The 27,610-nt window shown below is 38.4% G+C and overlaps 1 protein-coding gene across 1 annotated transcript in view; it reads left to right on the forward strand.

The window, feature by feature from the left end:
- TRIM24 (tripartite motif containing 24) overlaps positions 1-27,610 on the forward strand; it is a gene marked incomplete at its 5' end in the record, with an annotated part of 63,936 nt that overhangs the window by 13,232 nt on the left and 23,094 nt on the right. Inside the window, 5 exons of the mRNA XM_084306535.1 lie at positions 16,676-16,794; positions 21,949-22,096; positions 24,220-24,352; positions 25,641-25,757; positions 27,441-27,555. Of these exons, the coding sequence (XP_084162661.1) occupies positions 16,676-16,794; positions 21,949-22,096; positions 24,220-24,352; positions 25,641-25,757; positions 27,441-27,555 (632 nt within the window). The remainder of the gene's footprint in view (positions 1-16,675; positions 16,795-21,948; positions 22,097-24,219; positions 24,353-25,640; positions 25,758-27,440; positions 27,556-27,610) is intronic.

Here is a 27,610-nt window from a genome sequence, read left to right on the forward strand (position 1 = left end):
CTGGACAGTATCAAAATCTCTTTCAAAACGTTAGTATTTATATTTTCAAGTTGCTGTGCTGCTCAGAGAAAACAATGCAAGAATGTCACTGAATTGTAAAAATCCTTGCATATTACTTCATATTGTATACTGAAATTCATTATAGATCTCCTAAATGTATGTTGGAAACACTTGACAATTTCAGGACTTGAAAGAATATATTTTAATTCTAATGAAAGAAATACTTGTCACAGCCAGCAGTGAAAATTGGCATAATTGTCCACAGCTTCTGCATCATCATTTAAGCATGTCCATTGCAAGGCAGTGAGGTGTTTTTTATTCGTAATCTTGTACTTAAATATTGTCTGCCCCACGATAGCAGTATTTCCCTTTGTTACCATTATGGCACTTCTTATTATATTGTTGGAGGCAATACATTGGACAGCCTTGGATGTGGGTGTAAACTCTCCCTTCGGAATTTCCAAAGGTATTAAGAAGTGGTCATCAGCCCTTGCAAAATTAACAATTTGATGAAGTCTAGTATGTGTTATCCGAAATGTTTGAAGATTGGGCACGTACGGCAAAAACAATGAACCATTTCACAGAGCAGCTGAAATATTTTAATTCAGCTCTGCAGTGCTTTCCAAGAAAGTCAATGCACTGCAGCATAAAAACTGGCCTGTAACACTCTTCCAGAGGGGGGATTACAGATAGTAGTCTTTGTCTTTTTTTTCACCTATTTACCTTTTAGAGGGTGCTAAATAAAGCATTTGGATTTTAATAAACTTATCTGCTCAATTTGTGGTTAGTATAAATGTTTATGGTTTGGCAGTACGTGCTGGTTTCCCCTGGAGATGTGCTTGCTGGTTGGTTTAACCTACCTCCCTTCCAGTAGCAGCAGCAGGCTGTCAGAACTAGACAGGAGCAGCTTTTTCTGGAACAAACTGGTTTGAAGAAGTTGCCAATTTTGCAGCACCCGTATTGGCTTAATGAGAAACGAGAGGAAAGCAGTAATTATTTTTAAAATCGATTCAGACTTTATTGCACATGGTACCATCTCTTGAATTAAGTTTTTTAAATGTTTGTTTTTAACAGAAAAACATGACCTGTGTAAATATATCCAGTTTACCCTCAATCCCATGCATTTTTAATGAAAAACCTTGCAAATATTAATGGTGTGTATCTACACAGCGAAAGAAGAAAACATTCCGTAGGTCATAATTGAAATGCCCTAATTTTCTGTGTAGCTGTGCTATAAATCTTGTAGCTGGCACTGTCTTCAGTCTCTAAAATACCTTCTCTTAATGTTAACTAGCCTGCACATTTGAAAAAAAAAACAATAAAATCTTAACCATGTGTGACTCACTATTAGTATTTTCTGTTCTGAGATCTTTATAGTTAAAATTTCAAACAAAACTTCTGTAAAAACTGAGGGAAAATTGCCTTATGCAAGCCTAATTAATTTATTCTGTAATGACTGTGTCATTTTAGGCAAGATTAGTTACCAGCTGCTTCCAAGTGCTCTATTTAATAAAGAGCTCCTTTTCACAAAACTTTTTTTTTTTTTTTTTTGACTGATCTATGCTGAATAAAGGGAACTGTTAAGACCTCTTTTAGCAAATGCTTTGCATCTACAACCAGAAATACCTTTCTGGATCTACAGATGATTATCCAGTGCCTTTACTAAATTGGCTCTGAAACCTGTTCATTACAGTGAAGATACAAACGAGCTGAAACTGGGTCAGACCAGACCCCGTCTCCTCCTATTGTCTCAGAATGCTTCAGTAGTCTGGAATGTACTCCCAGGAAATTGAGAACTGAGTTGGAAATAATACAATGTATGCCTCAAATCCATTCTGCTGAGTGGCTTGAGATGGGTTCACTGTGGATGCAGTGCATGGGTTGTGAAGAAGTGCAAGAATGTGCTGTGGTTTCCCTTCCATGTCTAAAATGTAGGCTAGCATTCCTCGAAGAGTCATATAGCACTGGGAGTCAGCAGCAAGTGAGAACTGTTGCACTGGAAACTAACCCTCTCGACACCCACTGATCGATCCACGTTGCATTCCCCAATCCATTTCACCACGTGGCAGCATAAATGTTGCTGGTGACACAAGAAGGGTTGGCATGGGGTGGAAATGAATGGGCAGCAGAGCCAGCGTTGTTACTTTTGTTAGCAATGTGGTGTCCAGGCCTGGTTCAAGCACAGTCTGAATCCAAAGTTCTGTGGTTGGTTCATTTTATATATGTGGATGCAACTGCTAAAAAGGGGTGGCCATGTCTTCCCTTTGGCTCTTCCATCTCAGGAGTCATGTTCTCTTGATTCAGCTCACCATAGAGCTGCATGAACTGTTCCTTGTGCAAAGGAGTAGATGGAAAATGTAGGATCCGATCATTTAATGCTGCTTTACCATTCTCATGATAATCATAATGGTGATTTTGGGACTTCTCCCAAGTTAAGTAAAATGCTTCCGCCTGCCTGAGTGTTCTGTGAATGCTTGTTTCGTTTTAAAAACAAAACAAAGCAACCCAAATTTACAGGATTATTTTGATAAAAATAAACCCTGACACTTGAGGACTTCATTCCCCTAAGCAAGAATAAACATGTTAAGTACACTTTTAAAATATCCCTGCACTAGTTTCATGGTAGACACAAGCAAATTGGCACACTGAAAATAGTTACTCTCAAAGCTCAATGGACTGACTACCTTGCTTTAGGATTTCCCCTTGCTTACATCAGTGTAAAGAGACAAGGAGAATCAGTTTCAAGCCTTCCTTCCTTCTTGATAGACAGTGAATTTCTTTGGTTTGCTTTATACCTTTGACTGAAGATACTCGTGTGATAGCTGGTTATTAAAGGAAAGCAAGCTATGCAATTCTTATTGGGTTTCTGAAATCAGAAAGCTATAACCCGTGTAAAATGGGACTGTGAAAGGTATTCTAATGCATTTTATCTTATTCCTTGCGGTGCTATCATTTTCGAAGGTTCAATAAGTGCTAAGACTACATGGGAACCTTAACTATTTTTAACCATACATGGCTTTTTTGTGCACTATTTACCTCTCAAACATTTCTACTTGTTTTCTTGCTCATATCCACTAAACTTTACACTGCTTCAGGCCCAAACACACTGAAATTTCCAGTTACTTCACAGATGAATCCTATGGGTTTTTCTTGCTTCTATTTTCTCCTGTATTTGATGCTTTGTAATGGGCACTAAAGGGATGGAAGCAGTGGATTGCGTTTGATGTGAATAATACAGATAGCAGTTAGAACCAAAAAAAACCCACAGATTTCTTGTTACCACCAGAGGAAATTCTGTGATCTTCTGTGAAATGAGGTTTGGTAGGAGATAGCATTCCAGACTGGAAGAAAGGGTGGCAAATCTGTTGTAAACTGACTGAAGCTGGACATGAGGTTGGGAGGGAAACATAGGGTTTGAAACAAACAGGTAATTGAGGGAGGGGGTAAGTCCAGTCAAAAATAAATGATCCTGTCTGAAAGTCCCTGGCTAACTAGTCCTGTAACTGCTCTACTGTGCTGGGGTCACCTCTGCTTGGATCCTCTCTGGTGTTTGTTTTCTTTAACCTGCTGGAGGTAGGTGAGCGATGGTGGGTGATGCTACTTGAGACGACGTTAGGAAAATGTGATGTCACCCTTGTGTAATTCCCCACCTCCGCGCACCTCAGGGAGGTAGTTAGACCTCAGCATATTTCCTCCTCTAATACTAGATCTGGTTCTCAGAGGTTCCCTCTTTCTCTAGAGTATGGTGCAAGACTGGGCATCAGGAAAGGAAATGGCAATAAATATACCAAGTACCAACTTCTTATTTCTAGCAAGTTGTGATCTTAGCAAGTCTTCAGAGTATCTTCAGGAAGAAGAATTACTTTGCTGCTTACTAAAAATAATTTGCTCTTGGAAGCCTCCTGACTATATTGTACAATTCACTCACAAATATCTCAAAGCTCTTTAGATTGGGTCAAGAATGAGTTGAGCGTCAGAACTTTATGTGGAATTAAAGAGATTTTCCCCCTAATCCAAATTTAATCAGGATAAACAGTAGAGTTACACCATCAAGGAGTGTGCTTAACCTGAACATCATTCGCCAAAACGCCAAGTCGATTCTGATACTGTTTCTGATGCTGCTGCATTACAACTGCTCTGGCCATGTTTGTTTAAAGATACTCAGTGGTTTTTTTTTTTTCTTCTATGGAAATACAGGGTTTTGGCTGACTTGGTAATGTACCTGAAGAATATGTACTTAGTAACTGACAGTTGCAGAAATAGTATTTGGATTAGTGGAAGTTCGTGATATTATTCCACAGTGTTGTGTGTTAATAATATACTGTGCTGCAGCTTTCCAGACTGTGCTCTCTTTTGCCTTTATTCCTTTTATGGGAGGGCTGAATAAATAATAATAAATAATAGCAAAATAATTTGGGGATTTTTTTCTTTCCTTTAAAACAGTAAAGTAGTTCCTATTTTTATGGCATAGTATGCTTCTCCTAGTTTCAACAGAATTATTTTTCTTACCAATTTATATAAGGAAATCAACTGAATGGCTTTTAATATCCTACTACTCAGAATCTGAATCTACTTGAACAGAACATAGTATAATAGCTAGGCTTCCCAGCTCTGAAAGCACTAAAATAAATGGTGGCACAATTCAGGAAGCAAGTGTCTTGAAACAAGAGGAAGGAAGTGTTTGCAATAAAATAAAGCATGATTAGAAATCTATTGCATGATTACTTCCAAACCATAGTGCTAGGGGAAAAAAAAAAAAAAAGAGAGAGAGAGATTCACTGTAGCACTAGGAGAGTGTCTTGCAGAGGGACTTGGTGGAGGAAATGTTAATTATTACAGAGGTTAATTTAGGAGTGGCATTCTATGTGTGCTTAAGGAACAGTTTAAAATGTAATTAAATGCTTACGGGAAAATGGTGTACTGATGAACATAAAGAGCAACTACATACATGGAATGTAGTAAGAAAATGCTGGGACTGTGTAAACCTGTCTTTCTATTGAATTTCGTGTTCCTGTAACTGATAAAACACAAATGGGAGAATCTGTGGAAAATATCATTGTCCTTTAGGTTGTTCAAAAAAGTTAGAGTTAATTGCTTGCTACAACACCTGTTGGCTTGTTAGTAAAAGGCTCGGATGTGTGCTCCTATGTTTGCGTCAGCCATCTGGCTTAATACTGTTCGTGAGTTACGGCTTTAAACAGCAAAAGAAATGAAACTCTTCTATCAAGTTTCTTAGTAGGCTGGGGAGAACGATAATCGTTCATGGGTGCAGTGTCTTGTTTTGTTACTGCTATCAGATTTAGAAGCGGATACCTGTCCATTCTGTGAGGTAAGCCTTTGTACATGAAAACTGGATGAGAAAAAAGGGGTTCAAAGCATGTGTCAAATTCCTTCATCAGATCACTGCTGTATATGCAAAATATTTTATCATAGAATAGAATCACAGAATGGACTGGGTTGGAAAGGACCTTTTACAGATCAACTAGTTCCAACCCCATGCCATGGGGCTGCCCAAACCCTCATCCAACTTGGTCACAAGCACTTCCAGGAATGGGGCACCCAGAGTTTCTCTGGGCAACCTGTTCCAGTGCCTCACCACCCTATGAGTAAAGAATTTCTTCCTAGTGTCTAAGCTAAATCTACTCTTTCTTAGTTTAAAACTGTTACCCCTTGTCCTGTCATGATGCCTTTGTAAAAAGTTCTCCATCTTTTTTTGCATCTCATGAGTGGAGTGGAGGGAGAAAATTGCCTCCCTTGACCTGCTGGCCACACTTCTTTTGATGCAGCCCAGAATACAGTTGGCTTTCTGCACTGCAAGTACACATTGCTGTCTTGTGTCCGATTTTTAATCCACCAACACTGCCAAGTCCTGCTCTGCAGGGCTGCTCTCCGTCCATTCATCCCCCGGTCTGTACTGATGTTTGGGATTGCCCTGACCCAGATTCAGGGCCTTGCACTTGGCCCTGTTGAACTTCATGAGCTTCCTTCAGGGCATGTCCTCCATGAGCTGTAGGGTGGACCTCTCCTCCAGCGTGGTCCTCTCAGGGCTGCAGGGGAACAACCTGCTTCGCCATGGTCTTCTTCACAGGCTGCAGAGGAATCTTTGCTCTGGTGTCCGGAGCACGTCCTCCTCCCCTTCCTTCCACTGATCTTCCCCTGACCTTGGTGTCTGCAGGGTTCTTTCTCACAGTTTTTCTTCCTCCCCTTCCACAGCTGCTGTGCAGTGCTTTTATTTTTTACCCTTTAAATATGTTATCACAGTGAAACTACCAGCTGATGGGCTAGACAGCATAAGGAACTCTAGAAAAACTTTTCACGAGGACTTTGATAGGTGTGGGCCACTTTTCTCATCTCTTTCTCCCATCTTAGTCTTGTATTTCTACTCAATCTCTTGACCTTACAGGTGGCAATATTCAATCAGTGAAAATGCAAATGAAACATTTGGTGTCGGTGCTAAAGTGCTTAGCAGGTATCTCTGTGTGCCAGAAAAGGACCACTGTTGTTATTCATCCTGTACAACAGAGTTAACTAAGTGCTCTGGTGTTGGTACTAACTCAAGTAGATAGCACATTTTATAACTTCTCCCCTGTCTTCTCTGCTCCCCTGCTCTCACATTTTCAATTCAAGCTGATCTGTTTTGAAGGTTCCATATTTAATCTTCAGCTGTGGTGCTGGCCCCTTCCTATCCTTGAGCTGTTTCTCATGTTGCTGTAGCATAAGGAGCAGTTAGTCAGTACAAACTACAGTAGTAGTTTGGTCAGTGTAGCAAATCAGGAGGCTGAAGGTGAAGCTTGGGAGAACAGGAGAAATATACCCATGGCTAAATCAGTTTGCCAATCTGATTCTCTCCTCTACCCTGCTCCCAAACACATGCACAGACCCTCAGACACTTGCCAAGAGTCCTATGCTGTGTTGGGGTCAGGAAGGAGCAATGAGGGAACAGAGGGTGGATTGTACTAGGCACTGTAACAATGGGTTTTTGTGTTTTGTTTTGTTTTTTAAATCTTATTCAGCAAGGATGTAGCTTGTGTATTGTATTAGGAGATTTGTTCACTCTTGCCTATGGTAAATTGATTTGCTTAAAAAAAGGAGAAATTCAGCATTTGGAGTTCTGTTAACTACCTGGCCTACCATAACTGGATTTCTTGATTATCCTTCATGATGATGGTGTTGAAAAAGTTACAAAAGTTTCAGCCCAAATATAGAATATGTATATCAAAGAAAACTGCATTGATACGTGTTGAAACAGACTGGCAAAATGGCAATTATAATAAAAATAGCCTTAGCATCGTAGCCTTTCAGATGAAAATGAAATGCTTTGTACATAAGGAGAAAGCTGCTGGCTAAATTTCAGGAATGAAGAGCTAATCAAGTAAAACTAGTGGACTTCTAGAGTACCGCTTTATAGTGAGTTGACCCATTACATCTGACATGTTATTACAGTAACACTGTTGAAAAAGTTACCTGAATCTTGTGTGAAACACGGGCATTACTTTCTTCTTCAGAAAGTGAAACGTTTGTTTCTGCACTTCCTCATTTTACTGTAAAAGTGAAACAGGAACAAGATTGTGCCCAATGCCAATTTAATTAAATGTGCAAGAGCTGAATTACATAGTGGTGTTATTTTATTTTATTTTTGATTAAATAATGCCTTCAACCTTTGTTAAGGTCCTAAAATCGTGCTTCTCTTAAAATGGCAGGTGTAGATCTAGAATCTGTTTCGGTCTGGACTCTCATGACTGTTCTGCTCTAGGCTTTTGATTCAAAGATCGAAGCTGAAATTCCTTTAAGTGGTATATTCTTTATTGCAGCGCTGGATGCACGGGGGATCTCTCCACCTATCGTGCATACCCAAAGCGGAAAGCAGTCTTGAATTTATACAATCAATCTATCAATATTCTACAAACGCCTATACATATTCATTGCCTATCCCCGCCTTCCCTCGCTTCTCATGCTAATTAGCCTTTTGGCACCTTGCGCCTGCGCAGAACCTTCCAAGAATTGTGGGCAGGGGTCTTTGGGACGTGGGCAGGGGTCTTTGGGAGGAAGACCCCGAGTCTTCCTCACAGTGTACTTTTCACCTTTGGTCAGGAATCTGCTGAATTGGCATGTTTCTTAATTGCAAGAGCTGGTTGTTGCTAATTCTTCCGTTTGTTGTATCTTTATACTGAATTCCAATGTCCAGTTTTGAGATTTATAGTCCTTACATTTGTTTCTCCGTCCGTCTGCCGCTTCCTTATCATGAGTTCCAGTGTCTTGTTTCGAGATATACAGTCCATGTCTGGGGATTGTCCTTGCCTCCCCAATACCTCCTTAATCAATCCCCCCTTTTCTTTTCCCATGCAAATTCTTTTGCATCAGATACTTTCATTATTTACAGTAACACAACAAAGCAGGCATCTAAACAACATGCACACAGATATTCCTAACACTACTAATGCGATTAGAGCAATGAACACTTGTTTCAACCATTGAAAATTGGGCAACCAGGAGGTTAACTTATTCCATATTTCACTAAAACTCCATGAAAGATCATCTTTACTGATCTCATGTAGGACCCTTGTCTGCTTCCATATTTCTTCCAGGTCGGTAGAGATCCTTCCACTCTGATCTATATACATACAACAACTTGTGTTTATTACTGTACAGACTCCCCCTTGAGCGGCCAGTAACAAGTCTAGGGCCATCCAATTTTGTAATACTACCTGTGATAAACTAGATATCTCTTCTTGTTGAGCCCTTACAGCATCCAGAGTCTTGTTTTCTAACTTCTCTGTAATTGCAGAAATATTAACTATCGCCTTTTCCAATTCACTCACTCCTAACCATGGGATAAACCATCGCACAAAACTATGAAAAGCGGTGTGTCTCTCTATCAATGGATTGTTAATTTTTCGTCTGATTCTCTGGATATGATTTCTCAAGTAGGCTCGAGGCACTACATCATGTACTGCCATATTGGGGACTACCGCTCCAAGAGTGCAAGTTCCCTTCCAATTCTTGGGCAAGACCTTACAGGCTGTATCATTGCATAGCCAATACCACCCTTTTCCTTCTGGTACTGGCCAGCTGGTTGAATTTGCCCAACTGCTAGTTGTACTAATATCAATTGTTCGATTACAAGATGTCTGATTCCCCACATAAGTAGTACCTGTATTTATACAATCCTGTTTTCCCATACCCTTAGGCGGGTTACACCTTTGTACACATACATAGTAAGATTCCAGTGGCACGAAGCTACTAACTTCTAGTTCCAAAACTTCTTCATATTTTCGACCCCAAGATGTGTTTTCCCACAAATTAGTCCAAGATAAGTTTGCAGGCAAGGGAATCCCGATTAACGATACACCCTTATTCCCATGCTGTGGCAGATGGGTGCATACCCAACAGTTCGTCTTATTAGTTACTTGAGAAATTGTTTGTATTAAGGTCAGGTGTAAGTTCTCATCCCAAGTTGCCCACCTTGAATCCGAGAACCGCACCCCTGCAATCATTAGGATCTGGAAAACCGTAATTTTGTTGGTCCAATTGGAGTGGTGGTCCATATCCTCGCCAGGGCCTTCTTCACCCTTGAATTGTGGATCCAAGCTGCTTGCTCCTTAGTTTTAATGGCGGTATGTGTTGTCAGTAATACTTGGTATGGTTCTGTCCACTTTCCTTCCATTTTTCCTGTAGGGGTTGTCCTGAAAAAGTCTTTATATATATATAATCCCCGAGCTTAAAGGGGTGGATTGGTTGATCCAACCCTCTAGCCCTGATCCCTAAAACAAATTTATGTACTTTATTTAATTGTTTCTGAAGTTCAGTTATATAAGCATATAAATATTCTGATCCTAACTGCGTTAGGTCCTCTCCACTAAATAGAAATTGCTACGGCCTTCCATATAAGATTTTGAAGGGACTCAAATTCCCTTTTATTCTAGGTTTAACTCTAATTCCAAGTAATGCTAAAGGGAGGGATTGAGGCCATGACAAATTAGCTTCTTATCCAATTTTAGCTATTTATTGTTTAATTAAATGGTTCATTTTTTCTACCTGTCCACTTGCCTGTGGTCTATAAGGAGTATGCAGTTGCCAATCTATCTTTAGAATCTTACTTATCTGTTCTACCACTTGTGCACAAAAATGTGAAACTCTATCAGAAGACATTGCTACTAGAATCCCAAAGCATGGTATTATTTCATTTAACAAGACTTTAACCACTTCTCTTGCTTTGTTTGTTCGACAGGGAAGGGCTTCAGGCCTTCCTGAAAACGTGTCAGTCAGAACCAGTAAATAATGATACCCCCCTTTTCTAGGGAGTTCTGAAAAATCAATTTGCCACTGTTGCCCCGAATAATTTCCTTTACCGATTATTCCAAATTTTATTCTATTCTTGGTATTGGGGTTATTGTGTAAGCAAATGCTACATTGTTGAGTTACTTGTTTTATCATATCGTCCCACTAATGTCTGACTCAGGCTCTTATGCAGTGTGCCAGCTCCCCAGTGCGTTTTATTGTGTTCTGTAAGAACTATGGGCCATGTCAAACTAGAGGGTATTACTATGTGGTTATCTTTTAAATATACTCATCCATCTGGTTTCATTTTACCTTTCAAATCTTCAATTAATTTTAAGTCTTCTTTTGTATAATTTGGATATAGTTTGGATTTTACCGTCTGGTATCAAAGACAATGCCTTCACCTCAGTTATTTCAGCTGCCTGCTTAGCCTCTGCCAATCGATTTCCAATTTCAAAATCGGTGTTCCCCTTTTGGTGTCCCTGACAATGCATGATAGCTACTTTTTCTGGTTGTTTTACAGCCTCTAACAATTTTAAAATTTCTTCAGCATACTTTATGTGTTTTCACTGAGCGGTCAGCAATCCATGTTCTTTCCAAATTGCTCCATGAGCATGTACCACGCTGAATGTATATTTAGAATCTGTCCAAATATTTACCCTTTTTCCTGCTGCCAGTTCCAATGCTCTCGTGAGAGCAACTATCTCCGCCTTTTGAGCTGATGTTCCAGGGGGTAAAGGCTTAGACTCAATTACCTGCTGAGTAGTTGTTATAGCATATCCAGCTTTACGTTGTCTTTGCGTAACAAAACTGCTCCCATCCGTGAACCAAGTTTCTTCCGCATCTTCCATGGGCTCCTCCTTAAGGTCTGGTCGGCTGGAATACACAGTCTCTATAGTTTCTAAACAATCGTGAATCACAGGTTGTGCCGGAGCATCACTAAGAAAAGAGGCTAGATTCACAATATTAGTTATCACAATTTCCACGTTGTCCTGTTCTACCAATATTGCTTGGTATTTCAAAATCATCAATTCTTGTTTAAGTTGTTTAAACACTTTTTGTGCTTCTCCAGTCCAGACTAACTTTGACTGGTTAATCTTTATCAATTCACATAGAGGCTTTACCAACAGTCCATAATTATAAATCCAAAGGCGACACCAACCTGTCATTCCTAAAAAGGTTTGTAGCTCCTTTACCATTTGAGGTTCTGGAGTCCGGCAAATGACTTCCTTATGTTCAGTTCCTAGTTCTTGTTGTCCTTCCGAAATTTCAAATCCCAGATAGGTCACACTTTGAGCCAGCTGGACTTTCTGTCAAGAGACTTGATATCCATTTAAACCCAGAAAATTAAGACGACTTATAGTCCATTGAATACAACTCCCTTTAGTCTTGGTAGCTATTAAGAGATCATGTACATATTGTAACAAAGCCCCTTCAGTGTCCGGAGGCATCCATGTTTCGAGTTCCCTTGCTAATTGGTTTCCAAAAATAGTGGGGCTATTCCTGAATCCTTGAGGTAGTAATGTCCACGTAAGCTGCGTCTTTCTGCCTGAATCGGGATTTTCCCATTCAAAGGCGAATAGGTTTTGGCTTTCTGTGGCTAAGCCTAGGTAGAAGAAGGCGTCTTTTAAATCCAGCACGGTAAACCAGACTTGACTATTCTTTAATTTAGTCAGCAAAGTATAAGGGTTTGCCACTACTGGATGTATATCCTCAGTGATTTTATTTATGGCCCTCAAATCCTGAACTAGGATTTCATCTGCCTTTTTCATCTGCCTTTTTAATTGGCAATATGGTTGTATTGTATTCTGATTCGCATTCAATCAATAATCCATACTGTAAAAAATTATTAATTATCTCTTTAATTCCTTTCCTATCTTCTATCCTCAAAGGATATTACTTAACCTTAACGGGTTTCTGTCCTGGCTTTAATTTAATAATTATTAAGGTCACATTTTTAGCTCTTTCAGGGGTTTCAGTAGCCCAAACTCCTGGACATACTTGATCTGTGATCTCTAAAGGTATTTCACTTTTAGGGTCAGTTTGTATTAGTGCCAAGCTTAACACATTTGTTAGTTGTTCTTCTCCTATTCTTAATTCCATTTTCCCTTTTTCAAAGACAATTTCTGCTCCTACTTGCTCTAATAAATCTCTACCTAAGAGTACCCATGAGGAGTTAGGCATATATAAAAATCTGTGTATGCCCCATTGTTTCCCTAACTTGTACTTCAAAGGATCACAAAAATAAGCCTTTTTGGTTACACCTTTTCCTGGTTTCAGTTAGAACAGAGTTAATTTTCTTCCTAGTAGCTGGTAGAATGCTATGTTTTGGCTTAGGATGAGAAGAGTGTTGATAACACCCTGATGTTTTAATTGTTGCAGAGCAGTGCTTATACCAAGCCAAGGACATCTCAGCTTCTTGCTCTGTCCTGCCAATGGGCAGGCTGGGGGTGCAGCAAGAGCTGGGAGGGGACAGACCCAGGACAGGTGACCCAAACTAGCCAAAGGGGTATTCCATAGCATCTGACGTCAGGCTAAACAATATATAGGGGTGGCTAGCTGGGGGGAGGGGGCCGGACTGCTCGGGGTTAGGCTGGGCATCGGTCAGCGGGTGGTGAGCAATTGCATTGTGCATCACTTGTTTGTACACATTATCAGTAGTAGTACTATTATCATCATTGTATTATTATTATTATTATTATTATTATTATTATTATTATTATTATCCTGTCTTATTAAACTGTCTTTATCTCAACTCACGGGCTTCACTTTCCATTTCTCTCCCCCGTCCCAGAGAGGGAGGGGGAGGGTGAGCAAACGGCTGTGTGGTGTTTAGCTGCCGGCCGGGTTAAACCACGACACATCTTTTACCCTAACATAATAATTCTGTGAAGGCATTAATGCTTGATTTAGAACTGAATACGTTGCCCCATATCAATAAGAAATTTCACTTCCATTCCTCCCCTAGCTTCATTATAACCAGTGGAGGATCCGCTAGGGTAGATTCCCCAGGTCCCCATTATTCCTGTTGAAATCAGGGGTCAATTACCCCAGGAAAAGGCTAGTCAATTTGTCCTCCGAAGCCAGATCCAAACCGTTTTGTTTTATTTATTTATTTATTTTCATTACATTTCAGAGTTGGTCTAAAAATTCCATAGGAGTTTCTTTTAGACCTTGTTGGAAGCATATTCTCAATTCTCAATTCATCCAGGTTTTAGTATTTACTTAACCGTTCATAATTTTCAGGATGATTTGGGTCTTAGCGGGGGTCGGTCAGGGGAATGCAATTGTCCACAGTTCCCTGAGCGGTCCCATCGGCAATCTGAGCTCGCACATGAACTCAGGTTGTTTTAAGAGTTAACTGCTTTTCTGTTTCTGTGACAACTCTCTCGGACCCATCATGGTCCCTTTGCCCTAAAGGGCTAACACCCGTGATTTTAAGATCTCTGCCTCGGGCAGAGGCAGAACTATTAACATTCCTACATCCTCTTTCCCTGCTCATTCAACTTCAAACACCTTTAACACTTTCAACAACCCTTTTAACACTTCCTTTATCTTTCTCCAGCCTGTACTTCTCTAATGCCAACATCAAAGGTTCAGTCAGGGGCCAACTTAATTCCGTACCTTTTCCCACCAAGATGCTGAAACATCAGTATACAACATTTCATCCTGTTCTGCTTCTCAAAAAACAACATTAACTGTAGCAAAATATTATAGTTTAAAGTTCCATTTAGGGGCCACTTTTCTCCACATTCCAGCTTATAAAGCGGCCACCACTGATTACGATATTTTATCAATGTTTTCCTGTTCACACTTCCACCGGCAGATCCTCCAATATCTTTCCAGTGACTTAAAACACATCCTAACACACTTTTCTTTAAAATTTCACTGCTTGTTTGCCCCCCCATTTTCCAGTTTACACTTTCAGAATACACATGTTACTTGCAAAAGCGTATCACAAAACGTATCACTCACAAAAATACGGGCACGCAATATCTTTCAGTAGCGATGTCACAAAACTACTATTACCAGCAATATTGCCAAAATCACAATAACAATAGTCAGAGTCAAATTCCACATGCGATAAGTCAGAAAACCGAACTGTGTAACACCGTAACGATATCTTTCTTATAACAATGCCACGAACCTACTATTACCACCAGGAAAATAGCCAAAATCGCAGTAACAATAACCAGAGTTAAATACCATACTCCATGAGTCAGAAAACCGAAATAGACAACACAATTCCAGATGGACCTTAAAGCGAGCTCCTTCCTTAAGGTCCCCAAACATATACTTATGGTGCTAACCACAAAGTATATACCAAACACTGCCTCGCAGAAGATCACCTTCTGACTTACAGACAGTTCCAGATGACCGGTCTACCAGAAAACCAAACCAGAATAAAGAATATACTCACTTACAATGATGGGGTCCTTGTCTGCCTCCGCAGTGATCCGGTGAGTCGAGGAGTCCCTCCGGGAAATCCCGGGGGTACCCTAGGGAGTCCTGTTCCCAGCGGGTCCTGCGGTCCGGCAGAGAGGTTGTCCCATCTGGGTCGCCAGATTGATTCAAAGATCGAAGCCGAAATTCCTTTAAGTGGTATATTCTTTATTGCAGCGCTGGATGCACGGGGGATCTCTCCACCTATCGTGCATACCCAAAGCAGAAAGCAGTCTTGAATTTATACAATCAATCTATCAATATTCTACAAACGCCTATACATATTCATTGCCTATCCCCGCCTTCCCTCGCTTCTCATGCTAATTAGCCTTTTGGCACCTTGCGCCTGCGCAGAACCTTCCAAGAATTGTGGGCAGGGGTCTTTGGGACGTGGGCAGGGGTCTTTGGGAGGAAGACCCCGAGTCTTCCTCACAGTGTACTTTTCACCTTTGGTCAGGAATCTGCTGAATTGGCATGTTTCTTAATTGCAAGAGCTGGTTGTTGCTAATTCTTCCGTTTGTTGTATCTTTATACTGAATTCCAATGTCCAGTTTCGAGATTTATAGTCCTTACATTTGTTTCTCCGTCCGTCTGCCGCTTCCTTATCATGAGTTCCAGTGTCTTGTTTCGAGATATACAGTCCATGTCTGGGGATTGTCCTTGCCTCCCCAATGCCTCCCCAATACCTCCTTAATCACTTTCCATGCTGATTCCCACATCCTAAGTCATAGGATCACAGAATATCCTGACTTGGGAAGGGACCCACAAGGATCATAGAGTCCAACTCATGGTTCAACACAGGACCACACAGAAATCACCCCATATGTCTGAGTGTTGTCCAAATCCTTCTTGAACTGCATCAGTTCAAGAAGTTCAGTCCAGTGCCCGACCACCCTCTGGGTGCAGACCCTTTCCCTAACCCCCAGCCTGACCCTCCCCTGTCCCAGCTCCATGCCGTTCCCTTGGGTCCCATCACTGTCCCCAGAGAGCAGAGCTCAGCGCCTGCCCCTCCACTCCCTTCTTGAGGAGGTGATTATTTCAGCCTTATTTAGTTTCCATTCTTTTCCTTTTGGTTGCAGTGACAGTGATGAGAAGATAATTTTCTCAAAGCAAGATGTTAATGCCAGCATTTAAGAATTTTTCTCAGAAAATAAACATGTCCTGGTGCTAATAAGACATTCTGTTGTCTTGGCATCTAGGAAAGGTGTCTCTTGTAAAAAATGTTTCTGCAGGTCTTCTCAATGTAGTTTACTCACTGTTGAGCCTCAGGTTTGGAGTGTGACTGTCCTTTTTTTATTTCCTCTTAAGAGAAAACTCTTAATTGTTTAATCCTTTGAGTTTTTGGTGTGTCAGCTCTTAGAGTGGTTCTTCAATTTGACTTGGAGAAGAGACGAGGGAGAGGACCTTGCTCACTTATTCCTATGTCTCTCTCTTTTCCTTGCTTTTTATGAAGGTAGTCATTATGTTAATACAGGTCTGTTTCTTCTCTATATTATTTCCCTTAACTTCAAATTTATTGCATTTCAGTTTTTCTCATTACATAGCTGGAAGTCAGTCATGTCACACTGCTGGTGTGTGTAAAACTGCTCGCTGTCACTAATGAATACTTCACATTAACGAATGTTTACTTTAATCCGTTCTATAACAACAAACTGTCAATGGGAATACATTCCCTTTAGAAGAAAATGAATTAATTTTCTAAAAGATTAAAGCAAACTGTATGTAGGAATGAAACACAGATGCTTGACCTTGGTTAAAAGACTATATCATTAGGGAATAACAGGTAAAATGTTCCGTCAGTGATGAATGAGAATTAGCTTCTTTTTACTCAGATGTTATTGATAGAAAAGCGTTAATACTGACTTTCAAAGTACTTATCCTTACAAGCTGTCTTTGAAGTTGTTTGATAAATCTTATGTTGTGCAAACATAATCAGATATTTTTCCCCCCCCAGTTGGTGTTATCCGCTGTCCAATTTGTGGTCAGGAATGTGCAGAGAGACACATCATAGATAACTTTTTTGTGAAGGATACCACTGAGGTTCCCAGTAGCACAGTAGAAAAATCAAATCAGGTAAGTGCATTAGCATGTAATCAAGTTAACACTTTTTGGATGTGTATGCATGTCCTTGGCTTCTTGCTGCATGGGCTTTTTGCTGTTCATATGCAGAAAAAGACTTGAAGTACTTAGTCATCACATGGAGTAGCTACCCTAGAAAATCGATTAAAATAAAGTATGTGTTAAGAAGAAGGTTCTAATTCTAAACTATTCTAATTCTAAACTATTTTTAACTATTAGTATGAAATTGCATTGTGATAATGGAAGCGATGTGTAAGAAATAGATTTTGAACAGGACACTTCCATCACTCTTTGCAGAGACCTGAAAGGCACTATGTCAAGAGATCCCCATGTGAACTAGAATCCTCTAGTAAAATCAACTTTATTTTTCTTATCTCAGCACAACGCAGCGATAAGTAGTATGCCTCATTTTTAGCTAATAAGATCTCTTTGCTCATAAACTTTTTATTAAACTCCAGGAACTTCTTGCAGATGATTCAGGTTCTTTTTACATTGCTGCATTCTTTGTAATAACAATACAAAAGGTTACCACATTAATGTGGTGTGCATTTTAAGCTAATCCCCTAACACTTGCATTGTGGCCTTTAAAAACTTGTATTTCGAAAATGTATTTCATTATTAAGGGAAATGTATCATTGGCTCTTGATGTAGTTTTTTGGGGGATGGCTTCTTAGAGATTGTGTAGTCTACTTGTTTCAAAGCTTAGCTGAAATTTGTGCTTACCTGTATGAATGGGTCTTAAGAACGAATGAAAATACCCAGTCAGGTTTGTGGTACTATGTCACTCACTGGTCATTAAAGGCGTACATTTGATCATCTCCAAGTAAGAGGACTTATGTCTCCAAAAAACATTTAACCATCTTCCAATTATAAGGCATTTTTCAACTCTGTTCAGTTTCAACTCTATTTCTGGGAAACTTAACTGAAACTGAAATTTAATTGGGAGTCTCTGGAAGTATGAGCAGTATGTCTATGTTCTCTTAATGTAGGATAGTTTGAAGTTTTTTTGTTTTTTTTTTTCATTTTGGTTGCAGTGTGGAAAGAGCAGTATTTTCAGAGATGGTTGTGAGTTTTAAGGTCTTCTGATACTCTACCAGTAAGACTGAAGAAAATTAATAGCCCCTGTTGCACTGAAAATTTGATCATGTTAACTTTCCAGTGACTTCAGTTAGGAAGAAAAGCAAGATAACAAATAACTTTGTTATGCAGAGGTAGTCCTGATTTTTTTTTTTTTTTTTTTTTTTTTTTTTTTTTTTTTTTTGTGCCATAACCTCTAGCTTGGTTATATAACAGGCTATGTAAGATACTTCTCCGGGGAGTAGTGAAAGATACTTCTTTGGGGAGTAGTGATAGATGTAGAATTGTTCTACCTGGTTTTAGTGGTAAAATAATGAATAGTGTTGTTCTCACCTTCCCCACATTAATTGAGACCTTTGTGTCTTGAATAAGGAACAGAAAGTTCAAGAAGGGTCCTTTGTATTTTTGAAGTTGATTGTAATCATGAAAAATGGGTATACTTTTGTGGGCCATGGGGTATCAAAAGCGTTTTTTGTGATGGAGTATCCAGCAAGCTTGGTGCTGTCAGGATAATTCAGGAACTTGTATGGTGCCAGATAGCCACCACATATTCTTCCAAAGAAGAACTACTATGCTATATATCATAAAGCTGTAGCTGTGGTGAAAACATCTTTGAAAGCCACTGGTCTAAGTGGATAATTGATTGAGGAAGAGTCACAACATGGCTGTGATGCACTTAAAAAAAGCTGTTGATGGGATTTTAGGGAATGTAGTATATGTTGCTCAGGGTTCATGCATTTGAGATGTCAGGATATGTATGGTTTGTATTTAGGGTTACATATGGCTGAGAAAGTCCCCAAAAGACGGTGCTGTCTGTGCTGATTTTGTCTGTACCAAGAAAGAGCTTTTGGCACCAATGTTTTTTTGGATCTAATAGAGGTTACTATTGCCTCTAATTTATACTGTAGTAATTAATACTTGGAATATTAGTTCACTGAATGTTTCTATGGTCTGTTTTCCTGTATTCTTTTGAAATTCAGAAACCTTTGGTTACTTAATTTCTTTGATATTCAAATTATGGCTAGTTAGATGAGTAGTGGCTAGGATGACAGCTCTGTTACCTCAACTCCTGCATGCCAATCTGTCTTTAAGTAAATAACAAGCTTTATAACAGAAAAAAATAGTGACCTACCTGCAACATGCTGAGTAATTTTAGCTTTCATTATAATTGAATGAAGGCTGAATGAACGTTTCCCAGGGTTATAAATACTAAAATTAGTAACTGAATTAGACATAATTAGAAGGAAAACTCAATTAAAAATAAATCTGTCTAACCAGAATGAAGACTTACAGGTTAACTAGGGAGAGTTTTCTTTGAAATCACTAAAGGAGTGGTTCTGTGAGTCAAAAAAAAAAAAAAAAAAAAAGAAAAGATTTAGGTTTTGTAAGACTATAACAAATATTTTTTTTTTCTAATAACTAGGAGTTCTAGGAAAAGTCTAACCTTCATCTGAAAAGGGTTATTTTAAATAAGAAATGGGTAAAAGCAAATCTAGTTTTCTACTTAGAATGTGTAACTATTTTGACAGCTTGAGTTATGATGTCTGTGAAGAACTTTAGAAATCTGTCTCAATTCCATTCCACTTGGTGGATTTGACAAGTATAAAGTTGTAATATATATATTTTTGGACCACAAAAGGAGGAGTTTCAGTTCATTTCACAGTACATGATTATTGGTTATTGAATCAGTCTTCATCTGTTTCTCACTGTAGCAGGTCAAACCAGTTGGAAAACACTTTACTCATATAGAAAAAACAGCACAAAGATCTTGGAATCTGGAAAGAATGATTAATTCCTGAAATCCTTTGAGATCACATAAATGGCATGACATACCAAATTTATCTGCCTAAGTTAGTTAAAGGTGACCTGGAAAGGATGTAGTACATTTTTTTTTTCTTTTTTTTTTTTTTTTTAATACTATTTGGTTTTCCACCATTTTGTTTTTGTTTTGCTTCTTTGACGTTAGAAATGCCTGAAAGATTTTTTTATTGTTTATTTGCTTATTTTGTTTTCACAGTTTTTTTCTAGTGAAAAAAAAAAGTCCAGTCTCTTACTCTGTAAATTTGCAAAAACACCTCTGAGAAATCGAGGGGCATAGCATGATAACACTTCTCTGGCAACAAGTTTTTAAAAACTTCTTGTCTTGCAGTGGTTCTCTACCGAGTAAGTAGTGCTGATGTAACTGATCGTTGGGCTACAATGATGTAATGAATCAGGTTTTACACCACAGTCTTGCAAAAGGTTGCATTAGCACACTTAAGGAGGAGACAAGTGAAAAAGAAGGGAGAGAATTTCATTCATGGGATTTGCTGTCAGAGAAAATATAATATTGAATTAATGTCTAAGTGATACGCGCTTATTCTAAATGTTTTTTTCTTAAGGATTCAGCACTGCTGCATGAATACTCTTTTTCCAAAATGTTACTGAAATTACAACTTAACCAGGAAGTTGAAAATTTTACTTACTCTTTCATTCACTTCCTTTAACTGTTTTACTTCCATTTTTTGTAACTTTTTTTTTGTAATATATATCCTGTATTTGATATTTTTCCCTACACCCCTGGTTTGGATAGGTCTAAGAGATAATGGGAAAAGCTTTTTCTAAAAAAAAAAAAAAGGTTTTAAAATACATTTTTCAGGCCTCCTTTTTGTAAAGAAACAGAAAAAGGGGCACAAGCCCAATTTTTTTTCCTTTGCAGGTCACCTTTAATGAAAATGAACTGCCTCAAACTCCAAGTGACAACAAGAGGGGTCTACAACCCTTGCGTTGTAACTTCATTTCTCAGAAGATATTTGCTTTGAGAGGCAACATGATCCAGAAGAATAAGCACAGCGCTGGGGATCTGGAACTCATATGTTCAAATTCCAGTCCTGTCAGTAACTTGCTATATGGCCTAAGGCAAGTCAGTTCACCTCTTTTGTGCTAATATTCCTTGTTTTCTTGAAGTTGCAAACTGGGACACAGTTCTAAGTGTATGTTAGCTATCTGCATAGGATATAAATAGTTGCTTCTGCTTTAAGCTATATTTATCTTGTGGGGGTGCAGAAGGTGGAATGTTTTTTTTTTTTAATCCACCTGAAAACTAAACTAATATATAAATATTGTCCCTATTGCTCCTCTAGCATAATTCTGTAGGTGGGATCTGCAGGATGTAGTGATCTTCAGAGACCTTGAAGCTTTTGTTTGCAGCAGTGCTAAACGTTGATAGAAATGGATGGTAGTTGTCTACATGTATCTGCATAAGCATGTTCATTATTGTTACCACCGAAAAGTCCCCTTAAAGATATGACTACATGCATATTGTAAAGGAGAACTTAAAATTTAAATAATATTATGAACATATGAAGTGTTGGCCATTGTTCATAATTTTTAACCTGTTTTTCAAATGGTGGATCTGTAGGATATCTTTCTTACGGATATATTGATTGTGCACAGAGATGTTTTAGTCTGCTATCAGGTGTTTTTTCCTTCATTACCTTTTCCTAGATCTATTGGGTTTAGTCCAGAGGCCACAGTCGAAAACTATTATGCATTGTTTGAAAATCTATTCAAGGGTAGCTTTACTGATAAGCTTAACTGGAATGCTGTCTTTAAGTGGTGATGCAGAGATTCTTGAGGAGAATCCTTCTGTTTAATACTGTATGTATTTCCAAAAACACTAAGTAGATGAACAGAAACTAAAATTAAAGCTTCCATGTGAACTGAGAGTCTTCTAAATTCAGAGCAGTGCTGACTGTGTACTGTCTTTACAATATGCTCTTGTGAAATATTTTCTATTTAGTAAACATCACATGTCACACAAAGTGTGCAGTGTCAGATAGAAAGTAATGGTTGGATTTTTATCATGGCAAGTAAATGTTTTAGAGCAACACTAACAAAATGACCATTTTATTTGAGAAGTCACATTCAATTACAGTTATTTAGTTATTTATAGTGTTCCTGTACCTCAGGCGGTTTTCTGTTCTCATTTCACTGTTTTAGAACTATAAAAGTGCACTGAAGATATATGAACAATAGCTTGTATGTGTATTCCATGTATATTTTAATAGCTACCTTTTTTCTTCATGTCAGGTCTGCACAAGCTGTGAAGATAATGCAGAAGCTAATGGTTTTTGCGTGGAATGTGTGGAATGGTTGTGCAAGACCTGCATCAGAGCTCACCAGAGGGTTAAATTCACAAAGGATCATACTGTAAGACAGAAAGAGGAAGTGTCTCCAGGTAGCACACTTGATTTATAATTTCCCAAAAGATGTGTGTCTGCATTAGAAAACTGAATTAAATCAACACTTTTCTTTTTAAAATTATAAATTTCAAAACTTCTATTCCTTAATCCACGTAAATATAAAAGGACAGATGCATTTTGATAGCCTCCCAGTCACTTACTTCAATTCTATCCTGAAGGCTGCAACTGTTTGAATTAGTTCTGGTGTTTCTTTGACTAGTCTCTAAGTGAATGTTTGATGTTTAATGAATGGTTGGAAATTGTCTAGACTTTACAGATCAACTGCAGAAAATACTTCTTTATATGGTTGTCTCCTCTAGATTTTCTAGAAGTCTAACAATAAGTTCGTGTAACTAGTATACCACAGCAAAAGGAGCATTAATAAATTATATTTGTTTGGCACAGATAATAAAGGCATTTTGTTAGCAATAAAGTGTGCCAGAATTTACATTTTAGCTAAGTATATTTTAAATTTAAAATGTTTTGCTTTACAAATTAAAGTAGAAATATGTTATGAATTGAGGTTTTCCAAGTAGAATCTACAATAATTCAGATTGGAGGGGTCCTTGGGAGGAAGTCATGTAGTCCAACCTCTTGCCTAAAGCAGTCAGCTGTGAGATCAGTTCAGGTTGCTCAGTGTTTATCCATTTGGGCCTTGAAAATCAACATGGATGGATGCAGTGTACAGCCTTTGAGAAATCTTCAGTGTTCTTATGGTGAATGCCTGATTCTTCTCATGTTGAAAAAGTCTGTACTTATACTGAGAACCTCTTTTGTTTCAGTTTATGCCCATTTTGTTTTGTCTCTAAGTGACAGCGTAGAACTTTTATAACTGTAACAGGATGCTGCCAAATGACTTAGCAGCTCTAATAAGACCACTGGATGAGTATGATTTATCTTGTAAATATGTATCTTATAAATTAAATATTATAAATAAATACATATATTTATTTTTAATTCCACAGCATCTAGTCCTGTGAATTTTATATATAATGTGGGTTATCATTTCTGTTATCTATTTCTCCAAGGGTCGTTTCCAGTACAGTATGATACTTTGGAGATGGGTGTTATATTCTTTATCCCATTTTCAGATATGGTTAATCAAAAGTGAGTGTCAAATGTACACAGAGAGGGCAAAAGTAGTGTATAACTTATTTTGAATGTAATTTGCTGAGGAAACGCTGACAGAAGTGCTTTCTGTGTATTCAGTCCTCCTCTGAGTCTGCTGGTCAGTTTCAAAGAGTTTTGACGGAGTATAAATCTGAAAATAACTCCATGGGTTTTATTAATGAAAGTAAATGAATGGGTACGGAACAGAGAACTTCTTGATCTGCAGCGAAGGAAGGGCTGCAGTGTGATCCCAGTTTTCACTACAAGCCATATAATCCTTATGAACTCAGTGTCTGACCCAACTCATAACAGATCAGGCTTTTTTGGTTACACTGCATAAAGAACAATTTTTTTCTACCATACGGTGATGTTTTCTATGTTCTTTGTATTTGCTTTGAGAACTGAGATCACTGAACCATTTAGAATTGTCTCCTGAAGGGACATTAGTAACTTCTGGTTACTATGTATTGTATTTTTTTTTTTTTTTGTTCTTTTGAATACCTGTATCTTTGATATCCTCAAACTCCCTTTCACCCATTTTGCTGAGAAAGAAGACAGCAACAAATTAGGTCAGCCATCTCCTCGTTCCTTTTCAAGGGAACACAACGTGCTGTACGTGATCCCGCTCGGCAGGGGGATTGGACTAGATGATCTTCAGAGGTCCCTTCCAACCTCAGCCATTCTGTGATCCTGTGAAGGGATCTTGTTAGTTGAGGGATGTCTCTTGCAATTGCAATGGCACTGGCTATTCCTGTTGTAAATAATTTTTTGTGAGGGTACAGTAAGTAGTGGTAAAACAGGGTCTAAACATTCTCCATGATAAAGGGTGTTAGCTCCATGCATGATCAAGAATAAGACATTATAGTTTGAGCTTACAGCTGTTGTATTGATTAGGTAGCCTGATACATACTTTTAACATATATCTGAGGGTTATAATGAGAAAAAACTTGAGAACGGAAATATTTAATAATTTCAAGAGACTCAACTGATATCTTCCTTTATTCAACAGAGGCGGTTGGTGTGACCAGTCAACGACCTGTGTTTTGCCCTTACCACAAAAAGGAGCAGTTGAAATTATATTGTGAAACCTGTGACAAGTTGACCTGCCGAGACTGTCAGTTATTAGAACACAAAGAGCACAGGTATCAAAACAAAGTATATGCTTTATGCAGATTGCTCGTATGAAGATAACTTGAAGTTGATAACTACAAGTTAACTTGTAGTTAAGGCTCTAGCCATATACAATACAATTGTGTGAAAAAAGAGCAAAATTATCTGGTCAGAAGGGAAATAAACAGATTGTCTTGAAAAGAATGTGCCTGACAAGAGTGTAATAGTTTATAGCTAAACCTAATTCTTCCAGTTTTTAGTCTGGTGACTTAAGAACAAGACATTTCTTTACTGTTGATTTATTTGGATAGAATTTGTTGCTATGCAGCTCTTCAGAGAGCCTTTAGAAAGCACGAGGGCTGTTTTATATAACTGTATGCTTATGTGTAATTTCTCCATTTGTCCTTCAACAAGATGGTTGTATAACAGAACATTACCCAACAAGTTCAGAAGGGAGCAAATGGGCATTTCTTCAGTGAAGAGCCCTTTAAAGGGAAAAGTAAACTTGAAGTTTGGCTATCTTGTACTTTGAGAACACTGTTTATAACACTTAAGTCTTTGGGTTGCTGTTCTTTCGTTGTTTCCTAATGACTATTGAAGAAGAAAAGCAGGATTATATATCTTCTACCTACAGGACAATTATTTTCTGGCTAATGCATACAGTAATAGCGTGGGACAGATGTACTCATAAGTTAAACATTAATATGCTCACCGTTCCTGATGCAACCACCCAATGAACTTGCTTGCCTAGCCAGGTGGACATCAGTACGTAGAGGCATGTTGGCCACTGTTGCTTCTTGGAACAGCTTTAAATGTTGATCTTGCTGAGTTGCATTTGTCCTTTTTAAATTGTTCTTCTCTTAGGATTTATACCCCTTTCAGAATATGCCACCTCTTTCTTTTCCACAAATTGTTGATGATTTCAGTTCCTTGATTTAGTGTTGCTGACTTCTACTGACTCAGCACTCTCTTCTTTGCTCTGTTTCTACATTCTTATCTTGTATGAAATAATAGCTTACATGCTCTTTCATTTAGAATAATGTCTACAGCACATCATTAATTTTTCTTTCTGTAAAATTGGGACAAGGTCATACAGTATGCCTTCATATTTATGAAAATCGTAATTCTCAAAATGTAAAATTAAAGTTAAAGGAAATACACTATAAATAAAATAGACTTGCTGTTGCTGGCATGGAGTTTCAGGATGACAGATGTTGGACTTGACAACATTTTTCTTCATGTAACAAAGTCTTTGCTACTCTGCTTCTTAGCATATGACACCTTTTGCATGCATAAATACTCACTACTTGTTTACTGCAGGTACCAGTTTATAGAAGAAGCTTTTCAGAACCAGAAAGTGATCATTGAGACACTCATCACTAAATTGATGGAGAAGACTAAATATATAAAATATACAGGGAAGCAGATTCAAAACAGGTATGTATTGGATTTTGAGGTTAAAACTGACAGAAGGCAACTTTACTATACACTCTATTGAAATGTTTAGATTAATAGACTTAGGCTTTCAGAAAGAGAAATTCTGAAATTTTCTAGAACTTCTAAAATCTTCAGTTTGCCATAGAGACTGTTGCCTACTTAATGTGCTTGGTTGTGTTAGGTAAGTCTTCTGCTCAGCCTGTGGACTTAATGGCAGCAATAGTTTGTGTGCAACAAAATAAGTTATACAATGAAGAGTGTTGGAGTGTTGTGGTTTAACCTGATAGGCAGTTAAGCACCATGCAGCTGTTCACTCACCCCCCCGGTGGGTTGGGGAGAGATTCAGAAGGAAAAAAAATGAAAGTTCTTGGGTTGAGATAAAGACGGTTTAATAGAACAGAAAAAGAAGAGAAATAATGGTGATGTTGGTGATAATAGCATGTACAAAGCAAGCAACGCACAATTATTCATCATCTGCTGACCAGTGCCCAGCACTGAGCAGTGGTCCCCTGCAATCCTGGTCAGCTTCCCCATATTAATCCTTCAGCATGATGCCACGTGGCAGGGGACATCCCTTTGGCCAGTCTGGGCCAGCTGTTCTGGCTCTGTCCCCTCCCAGCTTCTTGTGCACCCCCAGCCTCCTCGCAGGCAGGGCAGCATGAGAAGCTGACAAGTCCTTGGCTCTGTGTAAGCACTGAAACACCAGCATGTTGTCAGCATTATTCTCATACTAAATCCAAAATGTAACACCGTGCCAGCTACTAGAATGAAAATTAACTCTATCCCAGCTGAAACCAGGACAAGAAGGCAGTCTTATGTTCTTCCTCACCATCAGTGCACACATTTTTTCAGCGTAGATCCCTCTTAGAAAGTGAAAGGTTATGATTCATGTTTTCATAATACTTGTAACGCATATTTGAAGACTTATGTAATACTTTCATGCTTGAGGCTTTATTCACTCTATACTACAAACCTAGGAGAAGAGTAAATATGTAAAATGCATGCATCATTGGACTTTTTAAACTGTTCCTTTAGCAGAGTTCAAAGGCAGTACCCAGGAAGATTCAAGGCAGTATAGGATGCTCAGTGCAACTTGAAGTTTCCCTTCTTTGCCTTACTTTGAAGAAAAAGAGCAGGCATTTTTCTCTTCTTTTGATGTGTCTTAAGTGGTTATTGCCCACTGTCTTTTAGCAGTAGCGGTTTTCACAATGTAAGATTTTGCTTCCCTGTTACCAGTTTGAACATTATTGCTGAAATAACTAAATTTAAAATATGAGTTTATTGTTGTTTTGTTTATAGAGTATCATTCTACCTTAGGTGGAAACTGTACTTCAACAATTTTGAGTGTCTCCCGCATTTCTAGAATGATCCAGGGCAATCAAGGATTTCAATTACAATGAGCTTTTAATTTTTTTTCAGTGACATATGTCAGTAATTCTACAGACAAAAGTCATTAGAATTTACCACTAGTGAATTAATTTTGTCATAGGTCACTGGTACTTGCTCTTTCTATTTCTTCCAGTAATTTTCCTGACTAAAAATATCTGATGGTATATGTGTTTATTGATGCATATGATTAAGAAATATTGTAGTCTCAGAAACAGTGGAGAGATTTTTAATACTGTGTTTGGAAGGTGGGCTTATGAGCTAAAGAACATAATTTTCTATACTGTTTACTTGCAGAATTCTTGAGGTGAATCAGAATCAAAAGCAGGTGGAACAGGATATTAAAGTTGCCATATTTACACTGATGGTAGAAATAAACAAAAAGGGAAAAGCTCTGCTGCATCAGTTGGAGGTAATTTTATTTCTGTCATGAGAAACAAAAAATGTCAGTTTTTATTTTTTTTAGA

Source organism: Netta rufina, assembly GCF_964035555.1.
Source record: "Netta rufina genome assembly, chromosome: 1".
NCBI classification, from domain to species: domain Eukaryota; kingdom Metazoa; phylum Chordata; class Aves; order Anseriformes; family Anatidae; genus Netta; species Netta rufina.